General features: G+C 47.0%; 1 protein-coding gene across 2 annotated transcripts in view; it reads right to left on the bottom strand.

Moving 5' to 3' along the window:
* EEPD1 (endonuclease/exonuclease/phosphatase family domain containing 1) overlaps positions 1-25,631 on the bottom strand; it is a 95,508-nt gene extending 69,877 nt beyond the window's left edge. For both annotated transcript variants that reach the window (XM_019726319.2, XM_074340999.1), the window contains exons 1-2: positions 25,177-25,631; positions 23,773-24,838 (exon numbers count right to left, since the gene is read on the bottom strand). In XM_019726319.2, the coding sequence (XP_019581878.2) occupies positions 23,773-24,653 (881 nt within the window). In that variant the 5' untranslated portion in view covers positions 24,654-24,838; positions 25,177-25,631. The remainder of the gene's footprint in view (positions 1-23,772; positions 24,839-25,176) is intronic.
* Positions 25,632-26,040: the final 409 nt, after the last annotated feature.

Genomic DNA, 26,040 nt, shown 5'->3' with positions numbered 1-26,040 from the left:
CAGAAGGATCCCAGTGTCCTTGACCTCATGAAGAAGAAACAGGAACTGGACATCAACTGTGATGGGATGCTAGATTCCCAAGAATTTCTTAATCTTATTGGCAGAATGGCGGTAGCTTGCCATCACGCCTTGACCCATTCCCAGAAGTATATCTGAGGAGCCCTGGAAGCTGGCCTCCACACCACCCCTTTCCTTCCAGCCTCCCAATCACCATGATCTCCTCACAGACCACCCAGAGCCCAGAGCACCAACCACACCGTTCAGGCCATTCCTGCTGGGAGTTATAAAACATTATCTTTTTTTTTTTTTTTTTTAAATCGCTTCTTGGTCAGGATTATGTTGATTTTTGTCTGATGGTGTCCCAGGAATTTAGAGTGGGAGGTAGACACAGGAGCCAAATCAAGAGTCACTCAAGCTAAAAATAACGGTGAGCCCTGACTGTGTGTTTTCTATCCTACAGGAGACTTACATTCATTTCTCAGCTACATGCCATCCAAATCAAAGAGGCTCATCTTGTTATTTTTAGTTTCTAGATGGGGAAACTGAGGTTATGCACAGAAAGATTACGTAAATCCTGAGAGCAAGCATCAGGCAAAGGATTTGAAACAAGGACCTCTGCTTTTAACCACAGTGTTCAAATGTCAGTAAGGCAATGCGAGTAATTAGTTTCTGGGATACCTCCCTTCTGAGTCACTTTGGGTCGTGGTAGGGTATGCGCTTGCTTCTATCCCCAAAGTACTACGCCTACGGAAGCTCGACCCATGGCAACTACTCCATAAACACTGACTGGATAGCAAGATTCTCAGCTCAAAGCAGTCGACCTCGGAAAGATAAATACAGCCAAAGGACTCCAAGAAGATTTAGCAAAATAATGTCCACTGATAACATAAAGACGTTCAATATGTTATATCATAGCTATTGCACATTGAATGATAACATCAGTATTAATATTTCAAGACTAGATAAAACTACTCACTGATTTTTTTTTAACCTAAGACTCAGCATTTTAAAAAATCCCCCTTTTTCAACCAGACAAATGTTCCAACAGTCAGAATTTAGATTAGCACTCATCTTGAAATTTCCATCAATTGGGTTAGCCGGTCAGTAAATATATTTCTGAGGACCACACTGGACCAGGCGCTGGGCTAGATCCTTCCCTCATAGCTGCTGGTTGTCTTTACTGTATCTCGTGTCCTGTGGGGGCTGGTGCAATGGAAATGGTTTGACACCCACTAACACCAACTGCAGAGGCCAGGGTGAAGGGTAGGCAGGTCTCAGCGGCACTGGTTATTGTATCAGACTATTCAAGATCTCCACAGTGTCTCAAATTGAATCCACTGAAGGACATCAAATTTGTCGTGCATTAAACTGAAATTTTTTAAATGCGGAGGTCAACATCTGCTAATAAATTGTTATAAAGCATTCCCAAACATGAAATTATATAAATCCTTGATAACATTTAACATTCATAATAAAACATCCGAAGTAACCAATGGGCCTCAAAGGCATTCATCTACTCAGTCTCCAAACATATTTAAAAATAAATATCTATAATTAGCCACTTACATATTTCAGAGCTCAGTTTTTGTTTTTTTTTTGTGTGTGTGTTTTTAAGTGCAAACCACTCATTTCAGCAGATGACTAGGAACAAAGACAAGAGGAAAAGTATGTAGAATTAACGCTCACCACCAATTTACTGGAGAGCTCACCTGAATGAAGGAAATGCCCTAAGTGAAATTTTGCTTTTTATTGAAGCTCATTACTGAGTGTTGCCTTTGAGATCACTGGGCCCTCCTTCCCCACAGCTTCCCCACAGGACCCCGATGACAGCCATCCAGCCCGCCGGTCTCAGGTGCAGTCACAACGCTGCTGGCTGCAGGATCTTACCTCTCAACAGTGAGGCCATTAGCACGCTGTGCAGACCGACCCCAGCACAGTGCTGGCAGGTGCCAGACGCATGGAATGACTGATAAAATTACACCCTTGTAACTGACTGACGTCGGGGGGAACAGGAAGTGCCTCTTCTGACTCATTTCTGGTCTCATCAGCAAATACAGTCATTATTGCTGTATTGATTATCAAAAAAATACAAGTTCTAAAAATCCTGCAGTAAAAATAACAGGGCTTATTTAGAAAGGGGAGAAAGAGAGAGACAGGCCCTACAAGACTGATGCAAATTTGTACCCAGAGAATTAACAAAGAAAGTAACAATCACAATTTTTAAAATTACCAGCACAGTTAAACATAAGTTAAATTACTAACAAGTAGAGAAACGGGACTTGCAGATAGATACTTGTACACCCATTCTCATAGCAGTATTATTCACAATAGCCAAAAGGTGGGGGGAAAAACCAGTGTCTACAGGTGAATGGATAAACACAATGTGGTATATACATACAGTGAAATATTATTCAGCATTCAAAAGGAACGGAATTCCTTGGGCACATGCTACAACATGGACGAACCTTGAGGATATTATACGAAGTGAAACAAGCCAGTCACAAAAAGATAACTACTGTATAATTCCACTTAAGGGAGTTAGTGTTTAACGAGTACCTAGTTTCAGTTTGGGAAGATGACAGAACTTTCAGCAATGGAGGGTGGTGAGGTTGCACAATAATGTAAATGTTCTGAATGCCAATGGACCATACACTTAAAAATAGTTAAAAAGGTAAATTTTATGTTATGTACATTTTACCACAATTTAAAAAATTCAAAAAAAAAAAAAAAAAAAAGAAAGAAAAGAAACAAAGAACACTTAAAATTCTAAAAGGTCACATGGCTTAACTGAAGAAGAGGTATGCAGGAGTTGGGGATGATGACTTGTCATGACAAGGGCAAAACGCACAAAGCTCAGAGAGAACCACGCAAAATCACTTCCGGAACAGAGCACACAGCCAAAACGAACCAAGAAGAACAAGGCGAATGGGTTCTGGGTTCTTCCTTGGCTTGCAGAGTTCTGCTGGATTTGTGCACTACTCAAAATATTAATACACTGGGAAAGAATGATTTCCACATTGTAAAGACATTTTCATCTTCACCGTCATACTAGCAGATGACCTAACCTGCGTTAGACAAACACGTATCACAGCAAACACTTTGGTATTTCACATTGCCAGTAATAGTTCCTAAGACTGCTGAAAGAATGGCTCGCTTACTGAATTTTAATCAGTCCAATCTTTGCATACATATTCCCCAGCTACGGCGATGACCCTCCCCATACATACCTCCACACACACAAATACACACTGATGCATCCTTAAGTGTACCTTTATTTCGAATGACTTTTCATTGCTTGTCTTGAATCATTCTATTTCCTTCAATCAATGCAGAAATTTTGATTTAGTCATTAAGGGGAAAGTAGACTATTGGGTCCTTCCAATAGGGTGCTACTGTAATTTCACAATCCAACAGGAAGACGCAGTGATGCCTTGTTGTCATAACTGAGGCTGACAGACCCCTTAGGTTTCCCCTGAAGATCTGAAGTTGGGCCAGAGGAATGGACCCTGCTTCTCCCCCTGGGAATCACACTCAGAACTTCTGGCTGATCCCACTTGAGATACACTTTTTGGGGTCAGAAGACCTGGCCTGCCTCAAGCCCTTTCCCCACTGGCTGTTATCACCCATCACTGTGAACCCTGAGGAAATAAAAGACTAGATCTAAAAGCTGAAAACCATGCTGTTGGTTTTCTGCAAATGCCAAGAAGAAACCAACCGACCAAGCAAAATAAATATAATCTTTTGAAAGGAAAAAGTGAAGGTAAATGAGCTTCAAACACTTATACTTACAACGGCCACTTCTACTTGTTCCAATGTTAAACAGTCCCTGTCGTCAGTTGGTAAAGGGATATTCTGTTTTATGCTGTGCACTTTTGTGCCAAGGTGCACATTTCTATGGAGCTTAAAAGTAACTTGACCTACAACATAGGATCCCTGCAAAGGCTAATGACACGGCAAACAAACACGCTGCCACCAACACAAAGGGCACAAAGTGAAACATCAAGGCTGCTTAGGAACCGTGAGCAGATGCAGAGGCACGATTTTCCTTCCCTTACAGGAGCCATCTGCAGGCCAGGATGCCCATACCTTCCCAGTGACCTTCAGGAGTTGGAAAGGGCAGTGCCTTTCTAGGGTGGCAATGGGATGATAGGCCACGACCCATGGGACTTAGGGCAAGGGACCTAGGAATCCACGTGCTCACCAGTCACTGTTAAATCGTGTCTGGCACAGGGATGCTTGATGCTAGCGTGATCAATAAAATAAAAATGCATTATTAACCAAACTCCCAAAGCAGGCCATTCTACTTTCAATGTATTCCCAAGAGAAAATCATGCCCACATGCACCAAAAGACACACACTTGAATGTTTGCAGCAGTATTGCTTGTGATACCAAAAAAACCATAGGAAAAACCTAAATATCTCTCAACAGGAGCATGGATACGTACATTGAGGTGCACCCATACCACGGACTAGCACAGTGATGGAACGGAATTACAGCTACGTGCACCAGCGTGGGTGACCCTCAGGGGCGGCGGCCAAGCAGAACAAAACGCAAGCTGCAGAGAGGGACATGGCATGTTACTCCATTTATATGAAGGTCAACAATGCATCTCTTTAGGCACACACACACATTGGTGTAAACACTCTGGAAAAGCAAGGAGACGTCAGCACCAATTTCCAGCAAGTAGTCACCTCTGTGTGGGGACGGCACAAAGGAAAAGTCAAAACAGAATTTCTCTTTCTTATGCTGGGTGGTAGGCATGCAGTGTTCAGTGTTTCACTGATTCTTTACAGCTCACACATACTTTGTGCAAGTTTTTGTAGCAACTCACTTTATAAAAAGAGCGAGAACGAGAGAGTCGTTCAGGAAGATTACAAATCTCTCGGGGAAGAAACATAGATTTGTTGTTCCTGCGCTTCCTGCTGCCCTCACACAGTGCCAGGGCTCGTCTCCCCAGGGCATACTTGAATCTTGACTCTGTCACCCGGATAACATGGGTTCCAGGCTAAACACAGTCTGTCAGTGGCCGAGTGTCTGTACTGCCTCCTCTTTATCAGAAGAGGTCAACACACATCAGTGGTTTGGAGCAGGAGTCAGCAAACTGCAATCCCAGGGGCCATAACCAGCTTGCTACCAATCTGTGTTTTGAGCAACCAAAGAAGAAAGGTACCCCATTGTAGAAAAACCCACAGAGTGTGAGGAAAACAAACACGTGACCTTCATTCACAGCAAAGCTGCTCTCCTATCAGGTGAGGCTGCATTGACTGGCCTTTCCTACGACATGCCCACAGTCGCTTCCGGAGACACAAGCCGAGTGTATGATGCTCGAGTACAGCATGAAAACAGCATCTCTGTGGAGCCATCAGGCTGCCCTACTAGGTAGGTGTCACCAGATTTTATCTAAAAGGAGCCATGCTCAGGCTTCCTGGGTCTTCATCATCTTCTCGTCGGAGCCCAACTAGATTGGGTGTCAGCCAAGGACAAACCCTGTGCTAAGCAAGCCAAGTTTCGGCCCCTGTGGAGAACATGACGATATGTGCCTGCCATCTGCACCTTCTAAGACACTTGGGAACAGCCCACAGTCAGCTGCTCGAATTTGGGGAGAACAGTTAACACCAACTGGCACGTGAGCTGGTCCGGGAGGAGGGGCTTAGAGAGGGGGACTGGCACCCCTCTGGACCCTCCTCTCTGGGGCCTGCCAGACCCCATCCACCTGAGGCCCTGACTCACCCACAGCAGAGCTTTAGAGTTGCTGAGACGACTGCTGTCCGCAGAGGAAGGAAGGGGCAAGGGGTCAACACAGAGAATAAAACTGCACGCGGACACCCGAAAGAGCATCTACAGATGTGAAGCAAAACTATTAAAGGGTGAGAAGATACAAGATGCTGGATTTAAATTCAAGGGCACCCATTTGACACCTGCCTGCATGTTGGTCCTGTATTCACCTGCTGAATGGAAGGAAACTCTTTGTTTCTGCTGTGTGATGGCGCAGACCGAGCCCTGAGTTGGAGACCAGGGGTTCCAATCCTGCAAAGATATAACTGCTCATCCTGATATGCTTACAAAACAGTCAAGCCTGGGATGGGCAGCTCGGAGCCACTGCGAGGAGGGTCACCTGACCCGCACGTGTGCTGCCCTGACAGCAGAGCCCTACGTGTGGAAGGGAACACAGGCTGCGGGGGGGGGGGGGGAATTAGGGCAGCGAGATGTGGTGTGGGAGTGTGGGAGTGGCGAGGGGTGGGGCTGAAAATGAAGAGGGCACGTGGACGGGTAACTAATGACCTGCACAACCCTGCTCAGTGGTCGTCACGCTTCTGCCCACACCGGTGTCACCAGGGAGCTTGCCAAATACATGTCTCCCAGACGCCACCCACAGAGCTCAGAGCTAGTCAGTCGCGGGTGGGCTCAGGAATCCACACCGAAAAAGCACACCAGGTAATTCTGCAGATGCTCCAACCCAACATCAGGACACGCTGCTAATGGCAACGGAGATGTGGGCTGACAGCAGGGACAGGCTGGCCTCAAGTGTCCCAGTTGTTTTGGAGCCAACAAGGTGAAAAGATACGGGAGAACAACAGACAAGTGGGCAGTCCTGCTACACGAGGCCAGATGCACACTGATGGCCTGCAGAGAGACACACAGATTTGGGACAGAACTGACCAGACGGTGGGCCAATGCCCAATGTCCCAGCGGGCACAGAGCAGGGAGGGAGCCCGATCTACCAGGAGAGGGGCCGGCTTACCAGAGGAAGGGACTTCAAACTGGGATCTGATGATGAGCTGGCATTGGTGAGAAACCCACACAGATACACGCGGGCTCCCTAAATTCATGGCCATGGGGCTGCCGTGAGAGCCATGGTGTGTCCCAACGGTGGCTATTAAAGCTTCTCCTGCCGACCATCCTGGTCTAGAACAAGCTACAGCGATGGGTATAGTCACAGAATCCCCAATATTCCAGAATGATGCGTCACGACCTCAACCCTCCTTACGGAACTCTAAGTATTTTTGTACATGTAGCCCAGATGTGTACATACATACATATAAAATTTACTGATAAATTATATAGATGTACTAATGTAACATTATGCACATTAATATAAAACACAGCTACAATAGAAATGTTAAAGGGGTGAGATAACATTCACATGACTAGAAGTTCAGGGAATGCCAGCCCCACTGGCTCGGCGGTGGTGGGGGAGGGAAAGGCTGATGACCAGGGTGCATGGTGACCACGGAACCCCTCTGATTAAAACTGGAACTTTGTGTTATTTAAATATGCTTTGAAATACATGTGTGGAAAAAATAAAGGGGATCTCTCCAGGAAAAAGTGGCTTGGCAGATTAACAGCTGAGTAATGGGTAAGTTCTTTTAACTCACACAAAGAAAGCACCTCCAACTTTAGGAGGTGCTTAAGATCCCAGGAGATCCGGTGAAGAAAGGATCTTCCCTTTGGAAAAGGACCACCCTGCAGAACCCCAAGGTGATAATCTCCTTCCTAGTTGAAGTTAAACCTCTGGAAGACAAAAGGGAGTTTTCTCTTGAACAAAGACCCAAAGAAAGGGTTCTAGACCTGGGGCTTTCGAAGATTCACAGAACACTCTTGGATCAAGGTATTTCCCTGGGGCAATTAAAACAGGAAGGCCAGTCAACAGTCAACACTTCAGAGACACAGTTGGTCTTCAAGGGTTGCTGAATGAGTCCGGTACTGTGCAGGAAGCCATGACGGCGGGAGCAGGAGGGCACCTTTGACCTCAAGGGCTGGCGGGCGGGGGTGGGGGGGATAATTACAATTTGGAAGGCCTTGTGAAGGAGTCCCAAACTAAGAGGGCCTCAAAAGGGCTCCACGCTGGTTTCCCCGGGAGACATATGGGTAGTGACACCTATAGGAAGAGAAAGGGAGGGAAGACCATTCAGGAAGAGCCCAGATGGGGAAAGGAAGAATTCCCGACTAAGCAGGAACATGGAGGGCTGAAAGGTGGCTGGAGGGCTTGAGATGAGAGAGGAGACAAAAAAAGGGGCCACAGTGTGTGTGTGTGTGTGTGTGTGTGTGGAACGGTTAGCACAGGGAGTCTGGATTCCATCGAAAGAGCGATGGGGAACCACCTACAGCAGCGTTCTCAGAAAGATTACGTTTTCCTTTCAGAAGTCGCACTGTGACTGCAGTGTGTGAAGAGGAGGGGGGAGGCTCCCCAGTAGGCCTGGGTCCAAACAGAGAAGAAGACAACAACAGCCATGAATATGATGATGATGGTGGTGGTGGTGATGGTGGTGGCCATAATACTAGGAACCAGGGGCAATCGTAAGTGCTTTACACTTATTGAGTTACTTGCCCCAATCTCCCCTGGGTAAGAGCACCATCACCCCCATTTTCCATGAGGCATGGAGAGACTTTAAATGACTTACCTTAAGTCAGACAATTGTTGAAAGGACTAATGAAATGAAAAGACCTAAAAGCTGCTGAGAAGTCAAACAAGATGTCATGTAAAGCATAACACTTTGATGGCTTTAGTGAGCTTAAAATACCATAAAAGCCACCCATTGCAAGTGTACAATTCAATAACTTTTAAGTAAATTTATAGTTGTGCAATCGTCACCACAATCCAGTTTTTGAACACTCAATCCTCCCCCAAGTTTTCCTTGTGTCCATTTGTAGTCAATCCATTTCCCAACCCTGGCCCCAACCACCGCCCCACTTTCTGTCTCTAAAAGTTTAGGCAATAACATTTTAAGTCAAAATATATTTAATTATTTCTGGATTTATTATTTTTCCTTCCCCTGAAGACATTCAAAGTACCTAAGAGTTACTTGAGGAGAACCAGGCAGCTTTATTTTTAGGTTACACAACTGTATACCATATGCTATTTGCCTCCCACCTTTTTCCTCACTGAAAATGATTTATTCTGCTTTTTGGCATTAGCAGTTTATTTAGGATCATATTTATAGTAGAGTCAAACACATATCAAATAAGTATGATCTAAAGTCAAGTACAATTATAGTTTTAAATTTGAGATGTTTTTCTATATACAAAAAATATTTCACTTCAACTAAGTTTTCATTTTTATTTTAAGGGGGGGTCATTACTATGGAAAAATTATAATCTCCCTCATAGAAGTATGTACACTAATACTTGAGTATCTCAAACCCTGCTGATATTTTACCTACATGTTCACAACTGTAATAGTGGTACCTCCTAGCAGGTGAACAGAAATAATTTTATTCAAATAGCCATTACAAAAGGGAACCTGCAGAATTCACTGGGCTCCCATGAGACTGAATTTTGTTACACTCAAACAAGGCCCAAGAATAAGTAGCCCTACCCCTTCTTTCCTTCTCCCAAATTTCCACTCTGTCGCGGGCCGTGTGACGTAGGGGTTCTCTCCAGACAGCTCCTAAAGTGATTATTTGCTATCCGGGAAGCACAGCAGCACCGCCCTACGCCCAAGGTCTTGCTTTATCCTCTTTAGGAAACTTCCTTCCTCTGTGTGGCCCTTGTTTAGAATCTCTGCCCTTCCTACATCTCCAAAGCCACCCCCTCCTGGGCTCACACTGATCACCTGGGCAGTGGATCAGTGTGGGGTTCCCAAGTTCCTCCTTTACTTGGTAGTCCCCTTTAGGGGTGGTGGCCCTGAAGGTCCCTGGGCCTCACCTCCTCGGGCTTGCCTTTTACTTCACACATGTCCCACCACCACCACCCACACCACACGCTCCACAGCTGAAACTGTGCACGTCCCAGCCTCCATCCCCTCAGTCGTCCCAAGTCACACACACATTTCTGCAACCTGGTAGCCCCTCTACTTCCATCCTTGCCTGTCCAGCCTAGTCCAGGCGGGAATTCCCGCCCATTCTCAGGATTTCTTTTCACTTCCCCATTCCTGAATCCCGAGATACAAACTGTTTTCTGTTCTCCACAATGAATCATTTCCACAAACTGACAGACACTACCAACCACCTGGGTTCAAAGAGCCGATTTTCCCGATTTCCCGACCAACTTTTCTCGGGATTCGGGAATGGGAAAGCAATGGGTGGGAAGTCCTGCCTGGAAACCCTAGTCCAGCTTATGCCCCAATGTCCAGCACTTCCACTGAAGGCAAAGAAAATCCTCCAGCCTGAGCCATGGTCCCCACAATGGTGACACTGTTGTTTGACCTTTTCTGATGAATGGCCCTAGAGCAGTGACTCTCAACCAGGGACAATTTTGCCTCCCAGTGGGCATTCATTTGGCAATGAATGTCTAAAGACATTTTGGTTGTCACATCTGGGAAAAGGGGTGCTCCTGGCATCCAGTGAGTAGAGGCCAGGGATGTCACTAAACATCCCACAATGCACAGGCCAGGCCCTACCACCAAGAATTATCTGGCCCAAGATGTCAATAGAATGTGAATCTATAATAACCTCAAAATGAAAATTTTTTTTTTAATCAAAATTGCTAAGGTTGAGAGACCCTGCCCTACAGCACACCTCTTCCATGCGAAGGCAGACTTCAGCCCTTCCTGATTAGTTGACTGTTATGTTTTTTATCTTAAAAATAGATGCATGTCTTGAAGAACACGCTAAGAGAGACACATAACAAATGTCCTTCCATCCAGGTACCCACACTTGTGCGGGTCTGAACACAGGCCAGGTGTGCAACCATTTACCTGGTGAAAGTGATCAGAAGGCAAAGAGAAGGCCACTCTCAGAGGAAATGGTGACCAGCCGCGCTCTCTGCCCTCCCAGGAACCTGAACCTGTGTAAACTGTCCCAACGGCTGGCTGGAGGGAGCTCTTCATACTTACTGCCTGTGCTGTCAGCACCACTGGCTCCCAACTCAGAGATCAGGTCGGACCCGCCAATCAGAAAGCCCAGGCCCAAGCTGCTAAAGATGCTGGGAAAGTAAGCCTTTGCATTTCCAGTTTCCCCGTGGGTGGTGGATTCTGCTACACATCAAGTCTTGTAATGAAGAAAACTTTTCAAATACAGAAGGGGTAGGGTGGGAGGGACCTAAAAGGATGACAGTGGGATATACGGGTTCTCGGTCCTCAAGAAAGCAAAATGCACTGACAAGAGGGAAGAAAAGGGCCCAAGTATCATTTATGTTTTTGTAGGTTTTAAATGTTTCATATCAAAACTAAAGGCCCCTATTTGGACACCAAAAACAAACTTCACAGTCGGGCCTTGAACTTTGCAAAAGGACTAGCAGTTACCAGGTCATTTGAAAACCGGTTATAGAAAAAGAAATGTCTAATTATCACATGGGTTGCTTTTCAGTGAAATCAGATGCTAGGTACCAGCCAACCAGGGCTTGGCTGAAACTAACCACAGAGGAGAGCTTTCAAACAATTAGCGAGAAGGCAGTGTAAAACCAACCGCCTACGGGCCCTCCCAACTCTACTTACTCACTGAGAAAGTGGAAGAAGCAATTAACACTAAAGACAAAGCTCTGTTTAAAAATATGGGTATATTTATAACTCAGTGCATACCCAGACATTTTGTGGGTAGAGGCATGTACAGACATATGTCTGTGGCCACATACATAGGAATCCATGGTCACTTCCACTCAAGCCAAGGAAAATCCACCAGCCTGAGCCGTCATCCCCACAGTGGTCACACTGCAATTTGAGAAGCAAAAAAGACTTATAAAAATGAGACTCAATAAATGATGTTTGAACTGTAACAGATAATTCCAAGGTCTTTGATCTCAAATTAGAACTATAATAAAAGTCTGGCTAGAGTTGTTCTACACAAAATTAATTTTACAGTTAAACATTTATAATTTGGGGTCACTACATTTTTTGTTCATTTTAGGCTAGCAGCATGTGTTTGGGTTTTTCTGCTGGGTCCACTCATATTTGTATATATACTCATACAAGAATGACAATCTGGGGTTTAGAGTATACAGTGTTTCCCTGAAAATAAGACCTAACCAGAAAACAAGCTCTAGCATGATTTTTCAGGATGGCATCCCCTGAACATAAGCCCTAATGCATCTTTTGGAGCAAAAATTAATATAAGACCCAGTCTTAGTTTCGGGGAAACATGGTAGACAGAGAATTTATTTATGCTTGAAAAATATGAATCATGGGTAAAGGCAAAATGAACTAGAATTATTCAGGGTGAGAATATAAGGTGGAAGGAGATTGAACTGAGGTCTCCAAAAACACAGACAGAGCCTCAGAAACTTTCTGAAAGGCTGGTCTTTACTTCTACTAGGAAAAATTTAGAAAAATGGGCCTAAATTACAAATAAAGGACATACATGGGGTAGAGGGAGAGCGTCACGGTGATAAGGACACTTAAGTATCGGAACAAGTAACAGAGCAAAACTGTGGAACTTTGTTCGCCGGGGATTTTAAAAATAGGGAGTCGATGTATCTAAGATTCAACTTAAGAAAGAATACACAGGACCTTCATCTGGAAATATGCTAAGCTCTATTAAAAGTTCCAAAAGAAGATTTAAATAAATGAAGAAATATAGATGTTCCAGTAAAGGGAGACTTAAATGTGAAGAGTCATCAAATTATTTCAGACTTTATCTATAAATGCAATTCCGATAAAAATTCCAACAGGATGCTTAAGAAACTCAAATTGATCCTAAAATTCATATGGTTAGGGAAACTTTAAGAACAAGGAAGGAGACTCACCCGACAACGTGCCATGGTTTTAGAAGCAGTATGGTCAGGGCACAGGAGCCCACAAAGAGACCATTATGGTTGATGAACACATATGATAAAGGAGATGTGCCAAATCAGTGGGGAAAGCATATGTTGTTTAGAGACAATATTGGGAAAATTGAAAAAATCATAATAAAATTGAACCCCTCTTGTATTCCTACACAAAGGTAGATTCTAGCTAGATTAAAAACTTAAATGTGAAAGATAAAACTAAGAAGCTAAAAGGAAACTGTAAGGGCGCACTTGGGGTGAGACGGAATTTGCTAAACAGTACCCAAAGGGAAACTGATTTTGACCACATCAAAAGAATTTCTGTTGTATAAAAGGCATCACAGACAAAGGGCGATACTCTACCTGCCCACTGGTCACTTAGTAGCCATCTTGGGTATCAGATGGATCCACTCCAGGGAGTATCCCCAGTTAAACTTGTCTTTTCATACTTTCTAGATACAAAAAGCCTAGGGAACAACTCTCCCCTTTCTGAACCTCGGGGTCCTGTCTCCAGGTTTGTGGAATCACCACCTCTGAATTGAGTGAAAGAATCTGGGCTCTGAGTAAATCTGCCTGGCTTTGAATTTCTGCTCCCCACTCACCAACCATGTGACTTCCGGCAAGTATACTTAAATTCTTTAAGACAAGATTCCTATGTATAAAGGTGGGGATACTCTACCTACCTCACTGGGACGATTAAGTTAGTTAATGAATACAAAAGTCTTAGCAACAGCACTTAGGCCGAAGTAAATAGTCAATAAATGTACAATCTAGGGCTACAGACCGTATCTCACAGGCAATTACAACAGAATGACTGTTAGGAGAGGGGAAACACATGCCAACAGGGGAGCCCATAGCTGGGGTGCTTAATAATACAAGTCAGGGAAAGCCGAACTTCAGCTGGCTTCAGAGTAGTCCTTCTGACTCTTGCATTGCCACAGCTAAAGGGCACTACATTCTAGAGGGAAGACAAACGTTACGTGTCACCATTACTTGTGGCCAAGGTCAAGCAAGGAACCTTGCAAAGTGGATCTGCTGCCTTGGTGGGTAGGAGGTTTCAGAAGAAAACCAGGGACTGGCAAGTGGGGAGGAGAGAAGTTCAAGGGGAAAAGTCCCAGGTTGTAAGAGCTGGTTCACATTCACTGTCGCCCAGCATAAAACCATCCCTCTGGTTGAGGAAAGTGTCACTCCAGGAACTCTAGCACAGGTGTCTCTAGCATTTAAACTGCCAAACCAGACCCTAGAAATCATCATCGATCCAGGAATAAGCCAGCAGAGCAGGCTCCTCACAAACAGCCAAAATGGAAGTCCCAGGGCACTTTTTCTTACACCCACCACCTTGTGTGGGCTGAACTGTGTCCACCCCAAATTCACATGCTGAGGTCCTAAACCCCAGGACCTCAGAATGTGACTGTATTTGGAGACAGGGTCTTTAAAGAGGTAACAAAGGTAAAAGGAGGCCATCAGAGTAGCTCCATTCCAACTCGAGTGGTGTCCTCGTCAGAAAAGGAAATTTGGACACAGCCTGGTACAGAGGGACAACCATGTCAGCACACAGCGAGAAGACGACCAACCATCTACAAGCCAAGGAGAGAGGCCTCAGAAGGAACCAACCCTGACACCTTGATCTTGGACTTGTAGCCTCCAGAATTGTGAAAAACAGATGTCTGTTGTTTAAGCCAACCGTCTGTAATACTTTGTTACAGCAGCCCTAGAAAACTAATACACTACTTACCTCTAGGAACAACCACTCCTTCTCAGAATGAAGGGTTTTTGGTAGAAATGGTGATCATTTTCCCTCTCTGTGGAAAAAGCTTCAGGGTTGGAAGGGACTTTTGTGACACGGAAGAAATGTATCCATTGAAATATAGAACCTCCACCGATACAATCAAACAATAAAACTACCATAGTTGTTTTTATGAGCACAAATACTGTAGTTGAAATCAGAGGTTATGGGCAGTCTTGCAGTTTTATCTCTCACTCATCATCCAGTCTGTTTCTATGCCTTGTTTTGGTAGATCAGTGACGAGAAATTCCTGAATTGCAAAGATGACATAAATGGAACCATTTTGAACAACAATTGTATAATCTCAGATGCTTTTCAATCAAAATTACCCAAAAATTTAAAAAATAGAAGCAACTTTTATTTCAGTGGAAATTCTAACAATATCTAACTACTTGTGTTTTTATTATTAATATAAATGTTGGAAGCATCAAAACTAACATGATTCAAGATTACAAGTCAACTCCAAACAGTCTTACCTGGCATTTAACTAAATCCAGCTCACGTGGATGACCACACAGCAACCTCACATGCAGTTTCACACACGTGGACATTAACAAAACTTAAACAGGAGCATTAAATTCAGAACAGTTAAAAAGACGATGCAGAGTTACCAACTTGGGAATCTCCTCTAGTCCACCTGTTTAAATCCCTTCCAGTTTACAGTTTTTCATGACTTTCGTAAGTACGCCACTTATGTTGCTGAAGAAAATGCTGACGAGTACAGGTCTTGAGTCAAAAAGACAAAAATCAACCGAACAGAAAAAAGCAAATATTCTTCCTTTACCTCTTTTATTTCTAAAAGTTGCAAGAAATTTTTGGTGGGGAATTGGGACAATGAGCTCTTAACCATGTAACCACAGCTATATTTTTGAGTCAATCTTCTACAGTAAACAACAGTGGATCAGTAACCACCTACTGTTACTGCCAGGGTCTGCAATACACATACACACGTGGCAAGCAAGACACTAGCTCTATGCTACATAAATAATATAACTGGGGCCTAGGTACTAGTGTTTTTAAAAACACAACAGATGTTCTCCTAACCAATTGCTACTCAAGGGACTCACCAGACTGTCCCCATTCCCTCCGTAAAACATGCTGAGGGATGGATGCCCATGGTACACAAGTCCTCCCAGCCAGGTCAACTCCCACTTCCACTTTCAAGGGGGCCATCATGAGCTTGCCCAGGGTCAGCTGTGCCAGTCCCCAGACTGGTTTATGCCAGTTGTACACGTTACTCTGGTCTCCTAAAATGTGACATCAATTTATAAAATAGGAGTGAGCAGAAGTAGAAGCTGTTGTTAAGAAAATTAAGATGAATGTCTAGAAAGCTTCTATAAACGCAAGTTGTTTAAAGAAACTGCTGTCAAAATAGGTGTGGGCAGGACAATTGTAAAAGACTGAAAAGTCATAAATTTATAGGATCTTGCAGTCAGACTGCTTGGCACATTATCCTTGCTCAGCTTTGAAGAAACACACACACAGACACACACACACACACACACACACACACTGATATCATTATATATCAGCATACTTGTGAAAAGTCATAACCTAGGGAATTCAAAACAAATTGCTTAAGAGAACACGTAGTCTAGTATGCAGGCTGGGGTGATGAAAAAAACACAAATATGTGGGACAGCATTAGGGAACTCAAGGTAGCTTTTTATCAGCAGTTTGTGAAGTCTAATTGCTTGGGTAATACTCCACGCTCCACCATTTAAAAGCTGTGTGACCTGGGGAAAATCACTCAGCTTCCCTGAGCCATCTCTCATGCATCTATAAAAGAGGGCGAATGATGCTACCCACACATAAGGCTGCTTGCTCTGGGCCTCAGCCACAGTAATTATCAGTATTAATGATCATTGTTTTTGTTCTTTGTACAGCTATTACTAACACGTGGACACTGAAAGTACAACCACCAATAGGTGGGCGGAGGGACATGCAGTATTTTGCTGCTTAAGATGAGTCCTTAAGTTAAAAACGACTGGACCACTTTGTAAAGAACTGACCAGTAAACTGAGAGAGTGACCTAAAGCTGCAGAGGCCGCCCTCCAAGCAAGGAATCACGGAGCCCGGAGTACAGCGACAGACAAGTCCAAGGCCTAATGCCATCATCAGTACTCTGAGGCCACCAAACTTTTTAGAAAAGAGAGACTGCAAAAAAATTTAAGCCAGACAGAATTTGCTTATTGAAAATACATTCTTCACCCAGTTGAGTTCACCCAATAAATAGTGACAGAAAGGAACGAAAGAAGAAAAGAGAAAGAAAATACATTCTGGAGATTTTTTCCTTTTTTTAGTAGAGCATTGGATCAGTATTTTAAAAAACAACAATCCATCCGAGACCTCTCACTTTAAAAGACACCGTGCTTTAGCCCAAGCCGAGAAAGGCAAAATACTGATTTTACCCTCCAGCTTTTGGGTGAGCAAACAGGATTCAGACCCCCTGAACACCACAAAACCACACCCCAAATGCACACAGTCTTAAGTGTGGCTACGGGAACAACATTCTCTTGGCTGAAGCATTGCATTTCAGGAGTTTACAGCAGCCTCTAGATAAAACAATTGAAGGCCCAGCCTAACAGCTTAATCAGGTAATGGCTGAACCAAAATAGAATTTGCAGGAAACAAAGGCTGATGGGAAACAAACAACCAAGCAACAGAGTGAGAGAGCTGTACTCAGTAAAGGAAATCCAGGGTTTCTTTACCCAAGAGTTTGGTAGAAGGATTCACGACTTTTCTTTATAATAAAAAGTGTACTCTGAGCACATCTGTCCAGGGTTTCTATCCACTGGAACCCAGCTGCTTGGCAGCTGTCAATCAAAACATTACATGAAAAACTGTTGTCCAGACCAGGTCTGTGGACAGTCAGGAGGAACAGGGTCAGGAAGCTTCTGTGGTCTCTAAGTATTTGTTGAGGGCTACCAGCCAGCAGGTGTGAATGGCATTTTCCATGGCACCCCCCAGGTGTTTCGATCCTAGAAGCCACTGGTGTGGAATTTCCACTCCACTGGACCTGACTACACACAGACCATGTGTCTATGGCAAGCACGTCAAACTTCAGCCGAGTGTCTCAATTGATTTGTTACTGGCAGGGATCATTGTTATGGAATTCTAGGATATTTCTTTTGTAAGGTAGGGGAATTCTGAAATAACAAGAACACACACCTCACTGCTGTTCTCTACGGGGAGCCTTGTTCCTGTGCGGACATTTCACATTGTAAGCCTGGGTGGCAGAGCCGCCGGGCCCCCTGAGTGTCGGGAACTGACTCCGACTTCCTATTGCTCACCTGTCAGCTGCATGAGGGGGTACAGACTTTCACCCCAATGGCCATCACGCTCTTCCCCTCAGACCCCAACCTCCCCTCCAGACCAGCTCCTTCCCAACCACCTGACCTGGTCTTGTCCGCTCGCCTGTCCCCTATGCTGAGGTCCCTTCCGGAACCAGGCAGGCAGGCAGACAATCCCTGTGCTTGAGCTGTACCTCCTCCCTCGTAACACCCATCGCCCAGGAAGCACCTGTGAGTGTGTGTCCCTGAAAGACTGTGAGCTCCCTGAGGACAGTGTGGGGACTCCCTGTGTCCTCCCCCTCACCAGGTAGTGGGCACAAAGCAGCTGCTTGATCAAAGTTAAATAAAATGAATGTAAATGTCTTCTGATAGAAATAGTTAACGAAAACCTCCCAAATACGGCTTATTCTACAGGGAATTGACACTAAACAGAAAGTAGCCTTGTCAGGTGGCTGGTCTGCACAGGGGACAGACTACCAGGCCTCGTCCTCCATCCACTATGGACCAAGAGCCCGCACTTGTCCCAAGAGAGGCAACAGCAGAACAGAGAGACGAGGTCAGCAAGCTATGTCATGTTGACACAACACAGAAGCATGTCAGTCAGCCCCAGGATTTCTTAAATGCCTCTGAGCCTGTCTTCTAGAAATCTACCTGAGTAATCCCCACAATATCCAAAACATAAGCAAGTCTTTCCAGTTTTTACCTCTAAAAGACCCTCTCATCTCCTCTCATGCCCCCAATTTCCCCAGCCATTGTGGGTTTTAGCCTTTACAGATCTCTACTCAACTCCCAGGACCCATCCCCAGGGGACCCCCAGCAGCCAGAATAACCTGGTAACTGTAATCCATCAACCTCTGTTTCTAATCCTCTGTGGCTTCCTTCTGTTATTAAACTAAGATCCGTGGAGGCCCCACCCATCTAACCTGCCTCTCCCTGCAACCCCGGCCACCTGCCACTCCCAGAGCGCTGGCTTTCTGTCTGGAATAAGCAGTCTCAGGGCCTTTGCACTTGCTAGGTCCTCTGATGGAACACTTGTCCCCAACGTTTTCCATGCACGGCTCTTTCTCATCCAACAGCTTTCGGCTGAGGCCTTCCCTGACCCCTGCCTACCTCAACAGGCTTCTCTTCAACTCGCCTCCATCCTCCCCAGCACTACCCACTCTCTGTAATTATTTATCTACGTCCTGACTGTTCACCTGCCCGCCGAACAGGGAAACTCCATGAGAGCAGGGGCTGAGACTTGTCCTCCACTTTACCACCAGAGCTCGACACAGAACCTGGTACCTAGTGAGAGCTCCAAAAATTTCTGTTGAATGAATGAGTAAATAATAAAGGCGTGAATATCCTGTGGGAGAATCAGTACTGCTGAACCTCCAAAACCAGATCCCAATGGGCCCAGCTTTCTTAAAGACACAAGTAACATCCTCCTCTGGGGTGAAATAAACCCTGCGTCATGCCCACCCACATCAGGACGTCTCTTCACACACACTATCTTCACCTATTAATCCACAGCAGTTTTATTACTGACCACCTTTCTCTCTGGAAACCACCCAGAGCAACTTGGCTCCGAAAACCAGAACTCCACCCTGGACTTGAGCCAAGGTCACATCTGAGGGGTTGGGTGGAGGAGCCCCGACGCCCTCTGCAATGCTCTATGCAACACTCTACCTCTGGCCATGAGCCGACCCTTCAGAGGAACAAAAACAGGAAGGGAGCGCAGGCCCCCGGGGTCTTGCCACGGTCCCAGGAGTGTAGGTGAAGCCTGTCCAATCTAAGGCCCAAGACAGGGAGGAAACAGCAGGTGGGCCAGGGGTTAGTGGAAGGACACAGAGTTTGGGGAAAGACACTTCCACTCCCTGCTCTGAAATCAGACAAATGACTGGCTTCAAACCTGACTCCAACATCTACATTTCTGAAGGCCACACGACGCTTGCTAGTTAGTCTCTCTGAGCCTCGGTTTCCACAGCTGTCAAGACGGACATCACAATTGCTGCTTGAAGGTGTGGCTGGGCACTCTGCCCCCAGATGTTATATCTGGCTGCATCCATTCACCCTTCAGTCTCCCAGGATGAACCCCATACGGGAAAAATACAACCAGATATCAACCACACTCAGTGACTTTCCCCCCAGAAAATGTGGGTTTCCCCGACTTTTCTGAGGCTGAGCCACATCTATTTAACTGTTAACTAAGAAGGCTGAGCTGAATTCTGAAATGAATGGGTGCATATCCCCAGCAGCCATTCAATATGTATTTTTCAAGGAATGAATCGAACGCCAAGATGAGTTCTGTCTGTATTGATCCTACTGATGATGTCTGATACACTAAAATCTTTTTTCACAATCAGTGCATGTTGCCACGCACTAATTCACCTCATCCTTTGATATAGCAGACAGCCATGTGGCAAGAAAACAGGTTTAAATATTATAAGGCTCAAGACTTTGACAGTCATGTTCCCTTCTGATGGAGGCCACGGGGAAAATGTGTTAGTGGAGTATTAAACCTCCTTATTTCCTTTGGAGATTATCTGTCAGTTCCCCAGGGCTTATATGTTCAGAAAACAAAGGGGCTTTTCAAAGGAGAACAACTCCTCAGCAAAAAAAAAAAAAAAAAAGACAGAAAGAGAATTAAACAATCTTCATTCCATATGTTGGCTGTCACCAAATTTTGCAAGGATGGTTGGCAGAAGCATTCCTCTTTTAGTCTTGCTCCATCAATACTAACCAAGGAACAACATTGCCTAAGACTGAGATCTGGCAAAGGAATCTGAGGAAACCTGTCAGTTCTGGGTCACACCGTCCCTGAAGGCTCCTGGGGGCTGTACGATTATCTAGCTTTCTGCTGTCCTACCTCAGCCTTCGCATGCAAACCACGGTTTCTTGTAGCTGACACATGCTCGTCCACCAACGCAGCAGGATCTCAGGGCAAGAAAGGCCTCAGATCCTTTAGAGTCCCACACAGATGCCTTTAGTCAAGGAAAACACACCTGCTAAAGTGAACCCGCAGAAAAGAAAATAAAGAGCGAGCTATTCCCGTTGCAAAAGACATGTCCAGGGATTTCTTTTTTCTTTTTCTTTTTTTTCCATTAAGTGCATTTAACAGATGGAAAAACTGAGAGTTGGAAAGGTTAAGGAATTTCACCAATTTAACACACAAGAGGTGGAGCCAAGGGTTTTTTCTAAAAGGCTTCTACAATGGATTTAATTTAAGAAAATGTGACTAGCGCCCAATTTGGCAAGTAGCCTTGACTCGGCAGTGTGGGATGCCGGAATAAGAGGTGGGATAAATGGAACGTGCTTACATGGCACATCACACCCGCCAAGAGCACCTGAGTAAAGGCAGAAGGTCTGGATGCTAGTCCCACGTGAGTCACTAATGAACTGTGGGACCAAGGCTAGTCATTTAACTTCTTTGCTTTTTAGTTTCCTCACCCAGAGATGGAGCATTATTGATAAAAGTGAGCCTTACCTACCTCCCAGAGTTCCTGGCGGAATCAAATGAATGTGACAGCTGTTGCAAAATATGAAGGCATATCCAGAAGTCAGCTAACTCTTGTATGCACACATGTATGAAAACAGGAGCCACCGAGAAAATTATTTGCATCCATTCTTGCTCAAGCTCAATGTATTTCCTCTTACTAAGAACGGGATCTACAGGAATGCGAGACATTTCTGTGACTCAGGATGAGTACACAGCTTTTGCAGAAGGTACACTGCTGCTCTGGGACATGGGATCCACTTTGTCACAGTCAGCTGTGCTTGGGTGCCCTTGCCCAGTCACACCGGCCCTAAGCCCATTACTTCACGTTTATCAGACATTAACAAGGGGCGAGGAGACTCCAGATCACTGAACAAATTGTGAACAGGCAAAAGGAACTACCAACCCACAGGACAACAGATGTGGACAAGTGTGACAAATGTGATGGGGACAGAGGTCACCTCCCTGGTTACTTCCAGGTACTCCCCTGTACACCCTACTGAGTTTAGGTAAGCTCTCTGGCACTCTCGCCTGAGGCCAGCTGTTAAATGTCTTCAATAACTCATCCCTCTCGGAAATCCAAAGAAGAAATACCTGAACCAATCTGAACTCCACGCTGGACAAGAGTTGCTAGCGCTCCCCCTTTCACGCCCCTGGCTGCCACGGGCCTTGCTGCAGAGTGCAGCTCTTTCTAAGGCCGGGAGTCTCCTGCTCTCTCTCCCATTTTCACATCCATCTGTTCTAGAAGCTGAATAAACCCCTCTACCTGACTGGAAAGAACATATCATATGGTTCAATAACTACAGGGACGGTCAAAACAATCCAAAAAAACACACCCAGTACCTAGAAAGCTCTTGATGGATTCACCGACCTTGCCAGAAAAGCCAGTGCTGGGGAAGGCACTCACAGAGCAACAGGGAGAGCTGACTGCCTGACACAAAGTACAATGGGGCTCAAACTTCAGTGTCATCAGAACCACCCGGAGGGCGTGAGAAAACACAGAAACGCTGAGTTTCTGCCTCAGTCACTGACGCCAGCGCTGGTCCGGAGACCACAGTGGAAACATCACTGTCAAGAGCTGCCTAGTCTGTCATTTTCACTGGGGCAACTTCAGATCCCAATTCATCCCCTCCACGGCCCCTCAAGTGAGCCTTAAGGAAACTCATGATGGGAATTAAACAGCGATCCCTCTCCCTCCTCCCCTCTCCTTTCCCACACATACACCCCTACTGCCATGGATGAAGAGCACCATTATCACGCCATTCCTGATAAACACCTTCCAGGGCTAAGTCCAGGTCTCACCTGTGTACAAGATGATTTTGCAAAAGGAGTGAGTTGTGGTGCAAAACAGGACATGGCAGTGCAGGAAGAGTGCTCTGTGGCTCCCCCAGGTCGTTCTCTGAGCCGGTGCACTGCCCCTCAAGCCTCAGGGATGGGGCATGCCACTGGGGTGGGGGTCAGTCAAACACTGTGACCTGGTTTTCTCCTCACCCGCTTATCTTAATGCTCTGTCACATGCACTGTGATTCCTGGCGCACTCCCTCCCCCACCTCTGTGCCCCCAAACCTCACTTCATGTCACCAAACTGCTGCCCCACCAGCCTTACCAACAACCCAGTACAAAGAAAGCAGCAAGTTCTGAGAAGCATCCTGTACTTCTGGAAAGTGGGAGGGCAAAGTCACTCAATATCAGGATCAGAGGATTTCTGACCTGGGGGGACCATTACAAATACCCCTTTCCTTCCCAAAGCTGATTACATTATACAATACACTAACTTACAGCAGCAGTTACTGCTACAATAATATCATTTTGTTTTATGGGGCGGGTGAGTGGAAGTTCCTACAGAGAACAGTGTTGCGAATAATGTAAACATTGTGACAAGAGCCCATCCTACAAGTCTCTTCTATGGTTCGAATGGGAAAACCTGGCCAATATTCACCACACATCAGCCTGACCTTTTCCGGTTATGGGACAGAAGAGGTTACATACATGTGGAGCTGCAACTGTGGGCCTGAAAACCAACTTCAGGCTAAATAAGGAAAAAGAATGAAGAGTGATTCATTCACAGTATTTTGGTAAATATACAGTGTATGTGTTTGCAAATACCTGATCTTTAAGATGATTTTGTGCACACAAAGACGCACATTGGTGAACCGAATGTGATTTTCCCTCTCATTAAAAATAAAATCCTACTAGCTCTTTCTCACGTGCAAAACTGTGCAATAGTTTCCAGGCTCTGGGGACCTGATGTGGTGTAGACCCATGAAGTCTTGTGAGTCAAACAATATTCTCAAAAACAGTAACGCCAACACAATCTCCATTTACCCCCAAATTATGAATCAATCTCAGGTATACCACTTTCAAGATATGGGCCACAAGCCCAGACAGCTGTATTCTGAAAATTCTGGAGAAGGAGAACTCAGCTGCAGGTGACAACACTGCCTGGGGCCTCAAGAACACAGATTAAATACTCTTGTCCTCTCTCTAGCCCTCAAAACGTCCACGCGTTTACATGCACAGATGAGGCGCTGCAGGAGTTGCCTTCATACCCAACTCCTTTGGTGGCCCCTGCCCTCACCTGTTTTCCAGGAGTGTCATGCACACCACCTCTCGCACTCCCGGGTTGTTGGCCTTCTCCACAGAACAGCCCTGCAAGTTCCAGGTGGCCAGCCTCAGCACAGGGCGCCCATCTCTGGTGCCACCAAAAGCCTCCACTGAAGGTCTAGTGGAGATAATCTGTGTGGGCCCCCCTGGTGGCAGGTCCAGGTCCTCGCTCTGCAGGCTCAGCGAGGTGGGGCTGGGGTGAGGCTTGGCGGTGAAGGTCAGGCCCCCGTTGGTGTGGGTGGATGGGGGCCTGGACCTCTCAGCAAACACCTGGTGCCGTATCCTGTCCAGGAAGGCGGCATTGATACCGCCCATCCTCACTAGGTCCTCGACGCTGCGAAAGGGCCCGTGCTCACGGCGGTAGTCCACAATGCTGACAGCCATCTTCTCCGTAAGGCCTCGGATGCTCATGAGCTGAGCTGGGGTGGCCGTATTGATGTTGACACGCGGAGTGAGGGGTACTGTGGTGGTGGCCAGGTGGTGAGGCTGCTGCTCCACCAGTAGGTCCCGCCGCAGGGAGCTGGGAGAGTGCTGCGCTGAGCTGCCCTTGCTGCTCACGCATATCTCGAACTTGACCTGCTCCAGCTTGGTGGCACCCACGCCGCTGACAAGTGCCAGGTCCTCCACTTTCTTGAAGCCACCGATGTACTCGCGGTACTCCACGATGCTGCGTGCCACCACACGTGTCACCCCAGGCAGGGTCATCAGCTCCTCCTCCGTGGCAGTGTTAATGTTCAGCCGCTCCTGATTCACCAGGATGTTGCTGAAGTTGCAGGCCGCGCTGAATTTGCGACTATGGGACAGGTCTGAGGGGTCCCGGGGAATGGACCGGTGACAGCCCAGGGTGCTCCCCATGACCAGCCAGGCTCAGGGCCCAGGAAGGCCTCACTATGCAGCAGACTCTGGCGAGGGAGGAAGAAGCCCAGTAGACCCTTACAGGCACGAAAGAAGGGGAGGTGCAGGATTCGGGGGATGCACTGGTTACCACAAACACTGAATCTCCATGCCCACACCGTCCAAAGTACCTTTCACTTGGCCACCTGGAAAACAAAGCAATCCACACACAAATCAATTGAATCAGTTAATCAATTTGCATTAGCCCTCCCTACCTAGAGCTGGAGTTTTTAACTGGCAGTCCCGAGCTGGTGGCTGTCCGGGAACCCCGAACACACAATGAGGCTGGTCCATGTGGACGTCCCTCTAGAAAGGTCCGGGTTTTATTACGTTGGGGTCCAAAAAAGCTGTAAGTCGCTTCCCTTGGAAAGAGACCTATCCCATCAGCCCACACCTCTCGTTCCTGCCGGAATTCCGTCCTCACTAGTGAGGGCACCGAGGCGTTGACCGACCCCCAGACCCGCCGCTGTTCCCCGCGCCCCACCTTTCGGCCGCCACCCCGGGACGTCCTTCTTCCACCTGCGGCTCCGAAGCCGGAGCCAAGCCCCGAACTCCGCTGGGTCCCTGCCTCCAGCTCTGGAGTCCGCGCGGGCGCAGATCAGGGGCCGGGCCACCGGAGTCCTCCCACGCCGCCTCGGGCCACGCGTCCCGGCTTTTTCTGCGGGAGAAACTCTCAGAGCCGCTCTCCTCGAGCCGGCAGCTGCTGCGAGGCTGCCGGGCGGCGGCAACGGCGGCGAAATCCGACCGCCCCGGCTGCACCAGGTCTTGCGGCTGCACCAGGACCTGCGGCGTCGCGGCAGTTGCGTTGATCCAGGCACAAAGTCCTGCGCTCGGACTCGGGCGTGGGATCCCCCAGACCCGCATCCAGCGCCCAGCACCAGCCCTGCGACTCCCGCTCGCAGTCGGTGTCAAAGCCAATGTCCCGGCCGCGCCGCCCGCGACTCCGCCAGCGCCACGGCCACGCCTCCTCCCGCCCCGAAACTCCTCCCCGGGACTCCCGAGGGCACGTGGGGGCGGGGCCAGAGCGCCAGAGAGCGGAACCCCCGGCGCGGGGGGCGGGGCCCTGGCGCGGGAGAGGAGGGGCTGAGAGCGAGGGCGGAGCCCTCTGGTACGGGGCGGGGCCACGGAGTGCGGGGGGCGAGCCCGAACGCGTGGGGGTGGAGATGGAACCCAGGAGCTCGGAGGCGGAGCTATGGCGGGAGGGGCGGGCCTTAGGAGCTCGGAGGTGGGGTTAGGGGCTGAGGGGGGCGGGGCTGACGCCAGGGCGGCGGCGGCTGGTCACAGGTGGGCTGTCCTTGCGTCCCCTGGTCCGGAGTCGGGGTTACTACTACCTATCACCGAGGGCTGG

The sequence above is a fragment of the Rhinolophus sinicus genome, linkage group LG09 (genome assembly GCF_036562045.2).
Source record: "Rhinolophus sinicus isolate RSC01 linkage group LG09, ASM3656204v1, whole genome shotgun sequence".
Lineage (NCBI taxonomy): Eukaryota > Metazoa > Chordata > Mammalia > Chiroptera > Rhinolophidae > Rhinolophus > Rhinolophus sinicus.
Note: the sequence above shows the minus strand (reverse complement) of the source record. Positions and strands in the feature narration are given on the sequence as shown.